Genomic DNA, 17,388 nt, shown 5'->3' on the forward strand with positions numbered 1-17,388 from the left:
CAAACAGTTGCCAGGAAGTGGGCTACAAATTACTTAATATATATATTTTTTTGAGATACAGTGCAAAATAGGCCCTTCTAGCCTTTCAAGCTGCAGCAACCAATTTAACTGCAGTTTAACAATGGGACAATATAATGACTCATTAACCTACCAACTGGTACGTCTCTGGACTTGGGAGGAAACTGGAGTGCCCAGAGGAAACCCACATGGTCAGAGGGAGAACATACAGATTCCTTTTAGACTGCAGTGGGAATTGAACACAGGTTGCTGGTATTGTAAAGCATTGTGCTAACTACTACGCTACAGTGCTGCCCAGTATACCAGGAGATAAAAAAAATGCATGTCAAAAGGGCAGTGTTAAATAGTCACAGAGGATTTCAATATGCAGGTAGATTAGGAAAATCAGGTTGGTGCTTGATCCCGAGAGAAACCATTTATGGAATGCCTGTGAGCTAGCTTTTCAGAGCAGCTTATGGTGGAATCCACTAGGGGAAAGGCTATTCTGGATTGGTTGTTGTGTATTGAACCAGATTTGACGGGGAAGCTTAAGATATAGGAACTCTTAGGAAGACTCTATTGGACCGGATATATAAATATTTGGATAGACATGGACTGATTGAGAAAGTCAGCATGGCTTAATGTGTGAAAAATCATGTCCAACCAATTTTTTAGAGATTTTCGAGGAAGTTGCGAGAAAAGTGGATTAAGGCAAGGCAGTGGATGTTGTCAACATGGAATTTAGTAAGGTGTTTGACAAGGTCCCGCATGGGAGGTTAGTCAAGAAGGTTCAGTCACTTGGCACTCAAGATGAGGTGGTAAATTGGATTTGACATTGGCTTTGTCAGAGAAGCTTGAGAGTGGTCAAGGAGGGTTGCCTCTCTGACTGGAGGCCTCTGACTAGTGGTGTGCCACAGGGATCAGTGCTGGAACCTTTTGTTTGTCATCTATTTCTGGATGAAAATGTGGTTAACTGGACCAGCAAATTTGCGGATAACTCCAAGATTCAGGGTGTAGTGGACAGTGAGGAAAGCTATCATGGCTTGCAAAGGGATCTGCATCACATGGAAACATGGGCTGAAAAATGGCAGATGGAATTTGGAGTAGATGTGGAGAGCATTTTTCCTGTAGGGGGAGTCTTAGACCAGAGGGTACAGTCTCACAATAAAGGGATGCCTATTTAGAAAGGAGATGAGGAATTTCTTGAGCCAGAGGGTGTTCAATCTGTGGAATTTGGTGGAACTTGATAGGTTCTTGATTAGTCTACGAGGAGAAGGCAGGATAATGGGGTTGAGAGAGCAAATGGATCAGCCACGATGAAATGCTGGAGAAGACCTAATAAGCCAAATGGCCTAATTCTTCTCCTAAATCTTGTGGTCTTATGGGTTTAGATTGGCTCTTCCATCTGATATTCTGCAGTCAGACTGATCACTGGTTTGTCACCTTAAACTTAAGGAGGTCTGACAATAAGTATATTGGTAATTAAGGTGGTGATATAATATTTCAACGCTGGAATGGCCCCTGTTTAAAGGCATGTTGGTTAAAATTTTACCCATATTGCAAAGTTTGTTACTGATTATATGATTTGATATTTTACACAAGATTTATGTAAGACCAGTGGATCTGTAGTTTTCTAAGACTATTAAAGCTCACTATTCAGTAATATACAGTTTCCTATCTACTGCTTGCTCACTGTCCAGTGACTCCATTAGGAAGATAAACAACTTCGGCAAATTTCCTCACTGAGACAGAAGTTGTGGGTTTAGGTCACAATATAGGGTATCCTGTCCAATATTTACCCTACAATCTGCATTCATTGATATGGTGCTGTTATATGGCATTTACCTATATTAGAACAATAGGTACTATAAAATTACTTATTCAGTTTTGAAGTTCCTTTCTGGTTGATTCATTATAGGAATGATGTGAAAAATTTAGAGAGTGTGCAGAGGAGATTTACTAGATGCTTCCTGAATTGGAGAAAATGTCTTATGAGGAAAGATTGAGCAAGCTAGGGTTTTTCTCTTTGGAGCGAAGAACAACTCAGTAGAGGTGTGTAAGATGATAAGGAGCATAGATGGAGTGGACAGCTCATACATTTTTACAAGGTGGAAACAGCTAATGTGAGAGGGCATACTTTGAAGCTGATTGGAGGGAAGTATAGGACAGATATTAGAGTTAGGTATTCTACACAGAGAGTGGTAAGTGCATGGAGCGCACTGCCAGGGTGGTGGTAGAGGTACATACATTAGAAACATTTAAGAATCTTTTCGATAGTCACGTGGATGAAAGAAAAATGGAGAACTGCGTGGAAGGTAAAGGTTAGACTGATCTTGGAATAGGTGAAAAGGTTGGCACAACATTGTGGCCTGAATTACCTGTACTGTACTGTTCGATGTTGTGAAGAGTTTTAAATTGTTTAAAGTTAATAAAGGCTTCCATGTGAATATCTTTTAAGAACTTCTGAGACTGGAGATATTTGTGCTTTAGTTCTAGTTTGTCATTACATTTTTGGTCTTCAAGGTCTCAAAGGAAATATATTTATAATTGATGATATTATTTATATATCCATGAATAATAAACCTTAGACAGAAAGTAAAAATCAAGATTTCTATAGATGTTTGAAACCTCGACTCAAAAAACGATGGAAGCAATGAGCAGGTTAGACAGCAACATTTGAAAGAGAAATAGAGATAATGATTTACATTGTCCCTTTTTCAGGGCAATTGGGCATAAGTGGCCCAAACGCCATGATACTTTTTTTCTGAAATGACTAAATAAATAGCTCTAATACATTCAGACTACTTCATCAGTTTTTCTGTTGCAGGTTGACAATCAGCTTGCTGGAGCAGTGTTTCCAACTGCATTCTATCCTGTACTCCCGCCCAAGTCAATTGCATTGGATTCAGGTGAACTTACTTATATCCCCAAACAGTATATTACCTTCAGATATCTTTGCAAATGTTCATGTTTCATATATGCTCTTTTCAGAACCAAAGCCATTTATTGACTTAAGTATCATCACAAGGTTTAATGAACACAGTCAAGTGACACAGTTCAAGTGAGTAAAGTATCTTTCTCATTTGTAGTTGTTCAATTTGTTGATGCTAATGTGCAGTTTTAAAACATTAATTTAGCTGATCCTCAGTTATATTGTCTGGGGATTTGGATCTATACTCCACTGTAAATGAGGTCTAATTAAGTTTATTGCAAATTTTGTAAGCATAGTAGTTCTCTTTTGATATTTATGCTGCATGCTAACCACTGCCTACCTATCTTCATTCCATCCTGTCACTATTCCATTTTTGTATGCTTGTCAGCAGGATTTATCCTTAATCACAGACTATTTCTCATTGATGTCATCATCAAGCAGAATTATTTTTCGCCTATCCTGATCACACCCAGCTTTACCTCACAATCACAACTCTAAACTTCTTCATTGTGTTTTTAGTCAAACTCGTCCAACATCAGCAATTGAATGACTAGAAATTTCCTGTACATAATTAATGGAAAACCAAATACTATTTTTCCAACTTTTCTATTATTGTTAGTCCTGAGCCATGAATCTGTTCCTCTTCCTGGCATCTTTCTGAAATTGGACAAGACTCTTCAGAATAAAGCCAGAAAATGTTAGAAACGTTCAGCAGATTAGGAACAGTGTTAACCTTCATCAATTACTGCTTTGTGCCACATGGGGATCTCTTAAAACTAAAGCTAATACAATCAAAATAATAAGTACTTTTGTGATATGCTCTTATTTTGTTGCTGAAATAAAGATTTTATGGAAAAACATGCTCTTTAAACTACGTCTTTTTTTTCAACTCGATTTAACTTTCAGATACTTCATGGTTTTGATTCAGGAAATGGCTGTGAAGATCGATCAGGGCTTTCTCAGCGCTGTTGTTGCATTGTTTACTCCAACCTCTGATCTTCTTGCAGGGACACAGAAGGTAATCTCAGCACAATGTATGTTAAATGCTTATTTATTGGTGGTGCTGCAACAATTCCTCAGCCATGAGCTGTTGTTAGAGCAGCCTCGTTAGACGAAAGTTGTTCCTGGTAATTATGACATGACTTGTTTAGCTTTCTGAAGCTCACCAACTTTCATCTGAATCTGTTTGTGTAATGGCTATTTTGCAAAATAAAAAATATTGCCTTGACCAGTTTTTGGCAAATATGTGTTAACAAAGATGAGGTAGATATATACTAGGATTTAATGGGTTTCTGTTATCTTCCTCAGCTTTTAAATGGTGGCCTAAGTTGGCCAGGAAGAGAGTAAGTTTTGTCTTATGGCCTTCTTTGACCAGCTGCTGCTCTGATGGAACCTACACAAGTTTAATTCATCATTATGAGTGCACGGTGGATGCAATAATTACTGTGTACAGTTTTATAGGAATTGCTTGTTACTGTGAATTGTGTACCATCCTGATTTGGATGTGAAAGCACCGTTGCGTCATTATTGTTGGGGCCAAGATCCTTGAATCTAGTGATGGAAGAATCATATCAGAATCCATTTAAACTTATTTCACTGCAGATTAAATAGGCCTTCACACTTTGTGACAAGCCATGGGAAATTCTAAATGGTAGTGAAATTCAGATTAGTGCAAAGTATGCCATAAAAGTGAAGCTGACAAATGTAAAGAGAATGAGCAATGAACTTGAAAGAGAGATTAGAAAATATTATCAATGAAAATAAGGCACGATATTTTGGAGCTCCACCTAAACAAAGGTAGATTATTCAACCATTTTAGTGCCGTATTAAAGCCCTTCCTTACTTGTGATCAACATCAGAGGGCTAAGATGGATTTTTATCTTAAATATATGCACTACTTAGTTTTTATCTAGGCTTTTATTTACAAAGAATACTGGCCATTGGTTGATGGAATTGAATGGCTGTGAATCTTTTCAGTCAAGTACCCAAACATCTTCACTGTTGAGATTTATTTAGACAAGTCAGTAAAGAATTTCCCTTATAGATGGCGAAGATCCCTCGTGGAAAACTATAAAATTAGGGCCATTGCTAATGTGGGCCAGTGTTAGAGTGGTCAGGCATTGGCTTAACAGCTTAGGTAAGAACAGGCTAAGCATGCTAGGTCACCTGGAATCAATTGGTTGATTGGTGAACTTAAACTTAAGACGTTAGAGCCAAAGATATAACAAGTGCAGGCAGGATGGTACTTTAGGCAGTAGTATGCTCCTCCTGTAAAATGTGGGATTGAAGGGGACATAACAGTCTCTGTGATGACTGCATCTGTAGAAAGTGCATGCAACCTCAACTCCTGACCGACAAGGTCAAGGAACTGGTGCTGCATATACTCAGCACCATCTAGGAGGCCAAAAACCTCATAGATGAGGCATTTACTGAGGTGGTTACACCCAGAGTGCTGGCCTCAGATAGTGGATAGACAATAGACAATAGGTGCAGAAGTAGACCATTCGGCCCCTCGAGTCTGCACCACCATTCTGAGATCATAGCTGATCATTCACTATCAATACCCAGTCCCTGCCTTGTCCTCATATCCCTTGGTTCCCCTATCCATCAGATATCTATCTAGCTCCTTCTTGAAAGCATCCAGAGAATTGGCCACCACCGTCTTCCGAGGCAGTGCATTCCACACCTCCACAACTCTCTGGGAGAAGAAGCTCTTCCTCAACTCTGTTTTAAATAACTGACCTCTTATTCTCAATCCATGCCCTCTGGTACTGGACTCTCCCAACATCTGGAACATATTTCCCGCCTCAATTCTATCAAATCCTTTAATTATCTTAAACATTTCAATCAGATCCCCTCTCAATCTCAATTCCAGCGTGTACAAGCCCAATCTCTCCAATCTCTCTGCGTAAGACAGCCCTGCCATCCCAGGAATCAACCTAGTGAATCTACGCTGCACTTCCTCAATTGTCAGAATGTCCTTCCTTAAACCTGGAGACCAAAACTGTACACAATATTCCAGGTGTGGTCTCACCAGGGCCCTGTACAAATGCAAAAGGACATCCTTGCTCTTGTACTCAATTCCCCTTGTAACAAAGGCCAACATTCCATTTGCCCTCTTCGCTGCCTGTTGCACTTGCTCATTCACCTTCATTGACTGGTGAACTAGGACTCCTAGGTCTCTTTGCATTTCTCCCTTACCTAACTCTACACCGTTCAGCCAATACTCTGCCCTCTTGTTCCTGCTTCCAAAGTGGATAACTTCACATTTATTTACATTGAATGACGTCTGCCAAGTATCTGCCCACGCACCCAGCCTATCCAAGTCTCCCTGTATTCTCCTAACGTCCTCTTCGCATGTCACACTGCCACCCAGTTTAGTATCGTCAGCAAACTTGCTGATATAGTTTTCAATGCCCTCATCTGAATCGTTGACATAAATCGTAAAGAGCTGTGGTCCCAATACAGAGCCCTGTGGTACCCCACTAGTCACCTCCAGCCAGTCCGAGAAACAACCATTCACTGCTACCCTTTGCTTTCTATCTGCCAACCAGTTTTCTATCCATGTTGAAACCCTGCCCCCAATGCCATGAGCTCTGATTTTACTCACCAATCTCCTATGTGGCACCTTATCGAATGCCTTCTGAAAATCTAGGTACACAACTTCCACTGGCTTACCCTCATCTAACATCCTTGTTACACCCTCAAAAAACTCCAACAGATTAGTCAAGCATGATTTGCCCTTGGTAAATCCATGCTGGCTCGGCCTAATCCTATTTCTGCCATCAAGATGTGCCACTATTTCGTCCTTAATAATGGACTCAAGCATCTTCCCCACGACTGACGTTAGGCTAACAGGGTGATAGTTCTCCGTTTTCTCCTTCCCTCCCTTCTTGAAAAGTGGGATAACATTAGCCACTCTCCAATCTTCAGGAACTGATCCTGAATCTAAGGAACATTGGAAAATGATTACCAATGCATCCGCAATTTCTTTCTTTCTAAATCTTTTTATTAATATTAGTAATATGGACAGAATACAAATGATATATTGATAAAGAAATTACCAACATACAAATTCCATTACATATGAAAAAAAACCATACATAATAGTTACAATATAAATGAGTTTACCAAGACATAAGCCATAAAATATATGTATGAACATGGTAAGTCTAAATATTTCGTAATGCATAATATAAAGAAAACAGAAAAAAGAAATAAAAAAAATATATAATGCAAAATAGCTAATCTAATCTATTAACTAATAACTAATATAGAAGAAAAAAGAAGCAAAAAAAAGAGAGAGAAAAAAAAAGGGGCTGTTTATAATATCTCACAAAAATAAATATTCATCAATGCCGTCACTTCCGGTCCTCTCAAAATACATAAGCTAAAAGCTGGGAAATCAAATGAACTTGGCACAGGGTCATATTACATCATATGAAAATGTTGAATAAATGGTCTCCATAACTTTTCAAATTTAATAGAAGTCTCAAAAATACCACTTCTAATTTTTTCTAAATTTAAACATAACATAGTTTGAGAAAACCAATTAAATACAGTGGGAGGATTAATTTCCTTCCAATTCAACAATATAGATCTTCTAGCCATCAGCGTTAGAAATGCAATCATTCGACGGGCAGAAGAAGATAAATGCAATGAGTCTAACATTGGTAAACCAAAAATTGCGGTAATAGGATGAGGTTGTAAATCAATATTCAAAACCGCAGAAATAATATCAAAAATATCTTTCCAATATTTCTCCAAAAATGAACAAGACCAAAACATATGAGTTAAAGACGCAATTTCAGAATGACATCTATCACAAATAGGACTAATATGAGAGTAAAAATGAGCTTGGACATATGGGCCCTATGTATGACCTTAAATTGTATTAATGAATGTTTGGCATATAACGATGATGTATTAACTAATTGAAGAATTCTATCCCAATTCTCACTAGAAATACTAAGACTAAGCTCTCTTTCCCAATCCTTTTTAGTCTCTTTCCCAATCCTTTTTAGTCTTAGAAAGAGGCTCTGAACGTATCTTCATAATTATATTATAAAGTTTTGAAATAAGCCCTTTTTGAAAAGGGTCTAATTCAAATAAACTCTCCAAAATATCTGAAGGCACAAAATTTGGAAATGTAGGGAGTACAGAACTTAAAAAATGTCTAATCTGTAAATATCTAAAGAAATGAAATCTAGGCAAGTTATATTTGTTGGATAATTGCTCAAAAGACATGAAACAATTGTCTAAAAATAAATCAGAAAATCTTAGTAATCCCTTAGTTTTCCAAGCCGAATAAGCTTGATCTATAATGGAAGGGTGGAAAAAACAATTAGATACAATAGGACTATTTAAAACAAATTGAGTCAACCCAAAAAATCTCTGAAATTGAAACCATATATGTTTAACTATCGGGTTGTCAATTTGTTTCGGCAATTTAGAAAGAGCAAAAGGGAGAGAAGTCCCTAAAATAGAACCCAGAGCATAAGCTGATACCGATTTAGTTTCTAAACTGACCCAACAAGGGCCGAAAGATCCACCCCCATCTTTCAACCAACGTAACAAATATCTAATATTAACTGCCCAATAGTAAAATCTGAAATTAGGTAATGCTAACCCGCCTTCCTTTTTTGTCTTCTGTAAATATATTTTACCTAACCTGGGATTTTTATACTGCCATATGTATGAAGAAATTTTAGAGTCAACATTAGTAAAAAAAGATTTCGGGATAAAAATTGGTATCGCTTGAAAAATATATAAAAACTTAGGTAAAATAACCATCTTAATAGCATTAATCCTACCTATTAGGGATTATGCATCCGCAATTTCCTGAGCCACCTCTTTTAGAACCCTCGGATGCAGACCATCTGGACCCGGGGATTTATTAGCCTTCAGTCCTACCAGTCTACTCATCACAGTTTCTTTCCTAATGTCAATCTGTCTCAATTCCTCTGATATCTTATGACCCTGGCCCATCCATACATCTGGGAGATTGCTTGTGTCCTCCCTGGTGAAGACAGATCTAAAGTACGCATTAAATTCTGTTGCCATTTCCCTGTTTCCCATAACAATTTCTCCCAATTCATTCTTCAAGGGGCCAACATTGTTCTTAACTATCTTCTTTCTCTTCACATAGCTAAAAAAAGCTTTTGTTATCCCCTTTTATATTCCTGGCTAGACTGAGCTCATACCTGATTTTTTTCTCCGTATTGCTTTTTTAGTTAAGATCTGCTGTTCCTTAAAACTTTCCCAATCATCTGTATTCCCACTCATCTTAGCCCTGTCATACTTCTTTTTCTTTAATGCTATGCAATCTCTGACTTCCTTTGTCAACCACTGTGGCCCCTTCCCCCTCTTTGAATCCTTCCTTCTCATTGAAATGAACTGCTTTTGCATCTTTTGTATTATGCCCAAGAATATCTGCCACTGCTGATCCACTGTCTTTCCTGCCAGGGCATCCGCCCATTTAACTTTGGCCAGCTCTTCCCTCATGGCTCCGTAGTCTCCTTTATTTAATTGCAACACTGACACCTCTGATCCCTCTCAAATTGTAGATAAAAACTTATCATGTTATGATCACTACTTCCTAATGGCTCCTTTACTTCAAGATCACTTATCAATTCCTGTTCATTACACATCACCAAGTCCAAAATAGCCTTGTTCCTGTTTGGCTCAAGCACAAGCTGTTCCAAATATACATCCCTTAGACACTCCACAAACTCCCTATCCTGGGGTCCAGCACCTACCTGATTCTCCCAGTTCACCTGCATGTTGAAATCTCCCATAACGACTGCATTACCTTTAGCACATGCCAATGTTAACTCCTTAATCAACTTGTACCCAATATCCACACTACTGTTTGGGGGCCTGTACACAACACCTATTAGGGTCTTTTTACCCTTACTGTTCCTCAGCTCAATCCACACAGACTCTACTTCCCCTGTTCCCAAGTCACCTCTTGCTAAGGACTGAATCTCATTCCTCACCAACAGGGCCACCCCACCCCCTCTTCCCATATTTCTGTCTCTACAATAGCACGTATACCCTGGTACACTCAATTCCCAGGCCTGATCCCCTTGCAGCCATGTCTCCGTTATCCCAACAATATCGTAGTTCCGCATTTTCATCTGAGCTTCAAGCTCATCTGTCTTATTTCTGACACTACGCGCATTCAAGTATAGAATTCTTAGCTCATTCCTCCTCTCTTTGCTTAAAACACTGTCTACTGTACCTAACCCAGCTCCTTGAACTTCCATCGGGCTAATTGCACCTTGAATTTTGATGACCTTCTCAAGATCACCCAAACCTTCTACACATTTAATCCCATGCTCCTTCTGACCAACCCTCTGGATCTGGTTCCCTGCCCCCTGCACATCTAGTTTAAACCCCCCCAAGCAGCACTGGCAAACACTCCTGCAAGAATGTTAGTACCCCTCCGGTTCAGATGTAGACCGTCCCTTCGAAACAGATCCCAATGTCCCTGGAACAAAGACCAATTATCCAAAAACCTGAACCCTTCCTTCCTGCACCATGCTCTCAGCCTCGTATTAATGTGCATAATCATTCTATTCTTCGCCTAACTCGCACGTGGCACAGGTAGCAATCCCGAGATTGTCACCCTGGAGGTCCTGCCTTTCAACTTCACTCCTAACTCCCAGAACTCTCTAAGCAGGACCCCCTCACTCACCTTACCTACATCGTTGGTCCCTACATGGACCACTACATCTGGGTTCATGCCCTCGTTCTCAAGAATAGCCTGCACCCGATCTAAGATGTCCCGGACCCTGGCACCGGGGAGGCAACATACCATCCGAGACTCCCGATCTGCCCCACAAAATCTCCTATCTGCCCCCCTAACTATAGAATCCCCTAAAACTATCGCTCTCTTCTCTTCCCTCCTCCCCTTTCTAGTTGCCAGAGGCAGGACCACTACAACTCATTCCTGGTAGGTCATCCCCATCAACAGTATCCAGTACGGTATACTTATTGTTAATGGGAATGGCCACAGGGGTGCTCTGCTCTTTCTGCCTGCTCCCCCTGCCTCTCTGGACCGTCACCCATCTGCCTACTTCTTGGTTTTTTGGTGTGACTACCTCCTGATAACTCCTATCTATCTCTGCCTCTGCCTCCCGAATGATCCGTAGTTCATCCAGCTCCAGCTCCAACTCCCTAACTGGGGCTGATAGGAGCTGCAGCTGGAAGCACCTCTTGCAGGTGTGGTCATCAGGGACAACTGTGTTGACCCTGACTTTCCACATACTGCATACGGAGCACACCACTGCTCTGACTGTCTCCCCCGTACCTGAACTGGATTAATAGAAGAAGTCTAAAAAGCACCTAGCGACCTTACCTTCTTCCCCTCAGCGAACAATTACACAGGCTTACGGAAGTCCCCTTACGCCGAAGCCCACTTAGCCAAAGCCCAGGACTCTGCTCCCACGGACTCCGCTGCCTGCTCTGAAAAGAAGTCCTGCCTTTTAAAGTGCGCGCTCGACGCTGATGTCACTCGCGCCTGCGCAGTTCCCCCTCCTCCACAGGTATTGACCAGGTAGGCTTAAATCTTACCTACACGGTCGAATTCTCTGAGCTCCCAGCTGAATCACAAGCTGTAACTTGCTCCCGATTCAAATGACCACTCTGAAAAGAAGTCCTGCCTTTTAAAGTGCGCGCTCGACGCTGACGTCACTCGCGCCCGCGCAGTTCCCCCTCCTCCACAGGTATTGACCAGGTAGGCTTAAATCCTACCTACACGGTCGAATTCTCTGAGCTCCCAGCTAAATCACAAGCTGTAACTTGCTCCCGATACTGGGAGAAGTAAGGAGAGTAAGCAGTTAGTGTAGGGTTCCCCTGTGTCATTTCCCTCAGCGATGAGTATACCCATTTTGGATTCTGTTGGGGAGCAGGGGTGGGGGGAATGACCTATCAGGGCACTGCAGCAGCTCTGAGGCTTAGCAGGGAAGAGTACAGTCAGGTAGAGCGATAGTGATAGAAGACTCAAAAGTTATGGGACAGGCAGGAGATTCTGTGTCTATGAAAGAGAAATCAGGATGGTGTGTTGCTTGCCAGCTGTTAGGGTCAAGGATGTTTCAGAGTGGCTGCAGAATATTCACAAGAGGGAGCATGAACAGTCAGAGGTTGTGGTGCACATTTGCATCAATAGGTAGAAAGGAGGAAGTGGTCTTGCGCAGTGAGTGTAGGGAGTTGGGGAAGAGGCTAAAAAGTAGGACCTCCAATGTAGTAATTTCTGAATTACTCCGTGTCACGTGCTAGTCAGGGCAGGAATAGGATGGTGGCATAGATGAATGAGTGGCTGAAGAACTGGTGCAAGGGGTAGTTTTTAAGTTTTCTAGATCATTGGGATCTCTTCTGGAAAGATGTGACTCGTACAAAAGGGATGGGATACACCTGAACTTGAGAGGGACCAATATCTTTGCAGGCAGGTTTGTTAGAGTTGTTGGGGAGGTTTTAAACTAAATTGGCAAGGGGAAAGAAGCCAGAGTGATGGGCTGAGTTTGGGCAGTTGGTAGGGCAGGGTTGCAGACAGTGGGATGTTGAAGTTTAACATGGTGGCAAAATTGAAAAGTGTGATGAATAGAGAATTGAAGGTGTTATATTTGAATGCACACAATATATGGAATAAGGTAGACATTCTTATAGCACAGTAAAAGATTGGCAGGAATGATGTTGTTGTCCTCACTGAGTTGTGGCTGTAAGAAGATCACAGTTGGGAGCTTAACATCCATCGATGCACTTTATATCGTCAGGACACGCAGGTAGGTAGCGGGGATCGGGTGGCTCTGTAGGTAAAAATAAATGAAATTAAATCCTAAGAAGAAGGTGACGTAGAATTGGAAGATATAGTCATGGGGGATTTCAATATTCAGGTAAATTGGGAAGATCAGGTTGGTGTTGGGCCCCAAGAGATGGATTTTGTTGAATGCCCCTGAGATGGGTTTTTAGAGCAGCTTGTGTTGAGAAAGGCAATTCTGGATTGAGTGTTGTGTAATGAACCAGATCAGTTTAGAGAGCTTAAGGTAAAGGAACCCTTGGGAGACGATGATCATAATATGATAGAATTCATCCTGAAGTTTGAGAGGGAGAAGATAAAGTCAGACATACCAGTATTACAGTGGAATAAAGGGAAGATTGATCAGCTCTTAAGATGAAAATTACCCTTGGATAAAAGCTTTACGTCACAGAAATAAAACATGGCTATGGTTAATCTTTTTATTGCTTCTTTGCACAATGATTTTTTTTACACAGCTGGCATTGATATTGTTCAGTTGATGTTATTTTCATTACTTCTGTAGACCAGTTTGATAGATCAAGATATGGAATCGATAAAGGCAGAACTGATAGAAACATCAATGACTGATGCCTCAAGCCTGAGCTTCTTTGAGTATTTCCACATCTCGCCAATAAAGGTAGAATAATCAACTCCTTTTCAGTTTAATGAAGAATTTATATTTATGAAAAAGTTAACGATAACTATGGTAGTAACTTTATGCTAGGTTTGATACCTCATTCACTTTTGCTCCTTTTTATTGTATATCCGTTTAATAATAACTTTTGTTGGCCATTATTTTTGTTTTCTCTCATGAATGTAAGTATTTTATTCATCAGCTGAAATTGGGTTCTTTTCCCAAATTTGCACTAGCTTGAGAGCTTTGTGCATATTTAGTGGATTCTGATTAATTAGGACACATTGGGAACACATTTTGGCCCAATTAGGTGGCTGTCCCAATTAGCCGAATTTTCATGGAAATAGTTTAAAAAAGGCAAACTAGTCTTCAAGAAAGTACGTGACATACTCGAACCAGGAGATTCTTAGTCTGCTAAGGGCTAGATAGGTGGCATTCAAGATGGGGATCCAGAACTATACAAAGGGGACAGGCTGTATTTGTATTTGTATAAGCGCTGTATTTGGTGTAAGCCAAACACCATACGTCATCATAAACACACCGTCAGTACTGTGAAACATGGTGGTGGCTGCATCATGCCGTGGAGGTGCTTCACTGCAGTAAGCTCTGGAAGGCTTGTGAAGGTCGAGGGTAAAGTGAATGCAGAAAAATACAAGGAATTCCTGGAGGAAAACCTGATCCACTCTGCAAGAGAACTGCAACTTGGAAGAAGATTTATTTTTTAGCAAGACAATGACCCCAAGCATAAAGCCAAAGCTACACAGGAATAGCTTAAAAACAACACAGTTAATGTCCTGGAGTGGCTAAGTCAGAGTCCAGATCTCAATCCAATTGAGAATTTATGACTGGACTTGTAACAGGCTATTTGCCATGATCCCCATGCAGTCTGGCAGAGCTTGAGCAATTTTGTAAAGAATGTGCAAAGCTGATAGAGACCTATCCACACAGACTCAAGGCTGTAATTGCTGCCATAGGTGCATCTACTAAATGCTGACTTGAAAGGGGTGAGTAATTATGCAATTGATTATTTTGTGTCTTGTATTTGTAATTAATTTAGACCAATTTGCATAAGTTTGTTTTCACTTTGACATGGAAGAGTCTTTTCTGTTGACAAATTAAATCCACTGCAATTCAATGTTGTAAAACAATAACACATTGTATACTTCCAAGGAGGGTGAATACTTCTTATAGGCACTGTGTTAAAAGTGTAATCCAAGCCAAGATACCAACTCGGAAGTTGTTGGTGAATTTAGCCATTCTGTTCTTTTCTAAACAGCTGCATCTAAGCTTGTCTTTGGACTCGGGGGGAGAGGAGTCTACTAAAGGAAAGCAAGAGGCAGCACGACTCCAGTCTATCCACGTTTTGCTCAAAAGTATTGGAGCTACATTAACAGATGTTGATGACCTTATCTTTAAGTGAGTGGAACATGCTGCTTTAAACAACTGGGGTAATATTTTCCCCAAACTGGGGAGATTCTTGTAACTTTGTACAAACCCCATTTCCAGAAAAGTTGGAATATTTTCCAGAATGCAATAAAAACAAAAATCTGTGATATGTTAATTCACGTGAACCTTTATTTAACTGACAAAAGTACAAAGAAAAGATTTTCAATAGTTTTACTGACCAACTAAATTGTATTTTGTAAATATACACAAATTTAGAATTTGATGGCTGCAACACACTCAACAAAAGTTAGGACAGAGGCATGTTTACCATTGTGTTACATCTCCTTTCCTTTTAATAACACATTTTAATCATTTTGGAATTGAGGATACTAATTGTAGTAGATTTGCAATTGGAAGTTTTGTCCATTCTTGCTTGACATAAGACTTCAGCTGCTCAACAGTCCGTGGTCTCCGTTGTCTGATTCTCCTCTTCATGATGCGCCATACATTTTCAATAGGAGATAGATCTGGACTGGCAGCAGGCCAGTCAAGCACACGTACTCTGTGTCTACAAAGTCACGCTGTTGTAGCCCGTGCAGAATGTGGTCAGGCATTGTCCTGCTGAAATAAACATGGACACCCCGGGAAGAGACGTTGCCTTGATGGCAACATATGTCTCTCTAAAATCCTAATATACGCCTCAGAGTCCATGGTACCTTCACATAACATGCAACTCACCCATGCCATGGGCACTAATGCACCCCCATACCATCACAGATGCTGGCTTTTGCACCTTTCACTGATAACAATCAGGATGGTCGTTTTCATCTTTGGCGCGGAGAACTCAACGCCTGTTTTTTTCCGAAAACTAGCTGAAATGTGGACTCATCTGACCACAGCACATGGTTCCACAGTCTTTCGGTCCATCTGAGATGAGCTCGGGCCCAGAGAACTCGCCGGTGTTTCTGCAGACAGTTGATGTATGGCTTCCTCCTTGCGTAATACAGTTTCAATTTGCGTTTCTGAATGCAGCGACGGACTGTGTTAAGTGACAATGGTTTTCCGAAGTACTCCCGAGCCCAGGTGGCTATAATTGTCACAGTAGCATGATGGTTTCTTAGGCAGTGCTGCCTGAGGGCTCGAAGATCACGTGCATTCAACAGTGGTTTCCGACCTTGCCCTTTACGCACTGAGATGTCTCTGAATTCTCTGAATTCACAGTATTATGTACTGTAGATGTTGAGAGACCTAAATTTTCTGCAATCTTGCGTTGGGAAATGTTCCTTTTGAACTGACTAACAATTCTCTCACGAATTCTCTCACAAAGGGGTGAGCCACGACCCATCCTTGCTTGCAAAGACTGAGCCTTTGATGGACGCTACTTTTATACCCAGTCACAATACCTCACCTGCTCTCAATTAGCCTGCTTAATGTGGAGTCTTCCAAACCGGTGTTACTTGAATATTCTGTGCACTTTTCAATCTTATTTTACCTCTGTCCCAACTTTTGTTGAGTGTGTTGCAGTCATCAAATTCTAAATTTGTGTATGTTTACAAAATACAATTAAGTTGGTCAGTAAAACTATTGAAAATCTTTTGTCAGTTAAATAAAGGTTCACGTGAATTAACATATCACAGATTTTTGTTTTTATTGCATTTTGGAAAATATCCCAACTTTTCTGGAAATGGGGTTTGTATTTTTTTTAAATATTTTTGTATAATTGTAGAAGTATATATATAAATAAGATTTAATTTCATTTCAGTTTATGATGAGCTTAAATTTATCGAGGATGGAGAAAGGGAATTGAAAATACTAAAAAAGCTGGTAACCCTAAAAAAAATGTGAAAAAAATGCAGACCTCAAATATCAACAGGTCAGGCCATATCAATGGAAATAGAAGCAAAGTTAATGTTTCAGGTCAAAGACCCTTCCTCAGAATGAAAAACACAAAGTAAGGAGGCTTTGGACAAATGGGGCAGCACAGTGGTACAGCTAGTGGAGCTGCTGTCTCATCGTCATACAACATAGCACCAACATCCCCCGTGCCAACATAGATGACCTTATAAACTTGTCCAGTTTATCTCTGTTTATCTCGTATTCCTCTAAGGTTTCCCAACCTGTGGTCCATGGAATAAAAAAGGTGGGGAACCCCTGCTCTAAACCTTTCCTATCCATGTACCTGTCATAGAATCTTTTAAATACTGTTCTTGTCCTGCCTCATGCGGCTCAATCCATATGTGCATCACTCTCTACTTAAATAAGTTGCCTGTCATCTCTTATAAACTTTTCCCCTATCATCTTAAGCCTACACCACCTAGTTTTTTCATTCTCTTTCCCAGTACAAAAGACTGCCTCCATTCATCCTATCTATGCCCCTCACCTCAGGATCTAGTATACCACTATAAAGTCCAAGGAATGAAATTCTTTTTCTTTGTAACTCAGCTCTTCAATGCCTGGCAACAAAGAAACAGAAAACATACAGCACAATGCAGGCCTTTCGGCCCACAAAGCTGTGCTGAACATGTCCTTACCTTAGAAATACCTAGGTTTACTCATAGCCCTCTATTTTTCTAAGCTCCATGTAGCCATCCAGGAGTCTCTTAAAAGACACTATCGTTTCCGCATCCATGACTGCCGCTG

The 17,388-nt window shown here is 40.4% G+C and overlaps 1 protein-coding gene across 3 annotated transcripts in view; it reads left to right on the plus strand.

Annotated features, from left to right (window-relative positions):
• Positions 1-17,388, plus strand: part of vps13c (vacuolar protein sorting 13 homolog C) — a 386,360-nt gene that overhangs the window by 298,125 nt on the left and 70,847 nt on the right. For all 3 annotated transcript variants that reach the window (XM_059945986.1, XM_059945984.1, XM_059945985.1), the window contains 5 exons: positions 2,825-2,906; positions 2,989-3,058; positions 3,836-3,947; positions 13,252-13,365; positions 14,639-14,778. In XM_059945986.1, the coding sequence (XP_059801969.1) occupies positions 2,825-2,906; positions 2,989-3,058; positions 3,836-3,947; positions 13,252-13,365; positions 14,639-14,778 (518 nt within the window). The remainder of the gene's footprint in view (positions 1-2,824; positions 2,907-2,988; positions 3,059-3,835; positions 3,948-13,251; positions 13,366-14,638; positions 14,779-17,388) is intronic.

This window comes from Hypanus sabinus, chromosome 21 (genome assembly GCF_030144855.1).
Source record: "Hypanus sabinus isolate sHypSab1 chromosome 21, sHypSab1.hap1, whole genome shotgun sequence".
Lineage (NCBI taxonomy): Eukaryota > Metazoa > Chordata > Chondrichthyes > Myliobatiformes > Dasyatidae > Hypanus > Hypanus sabinus.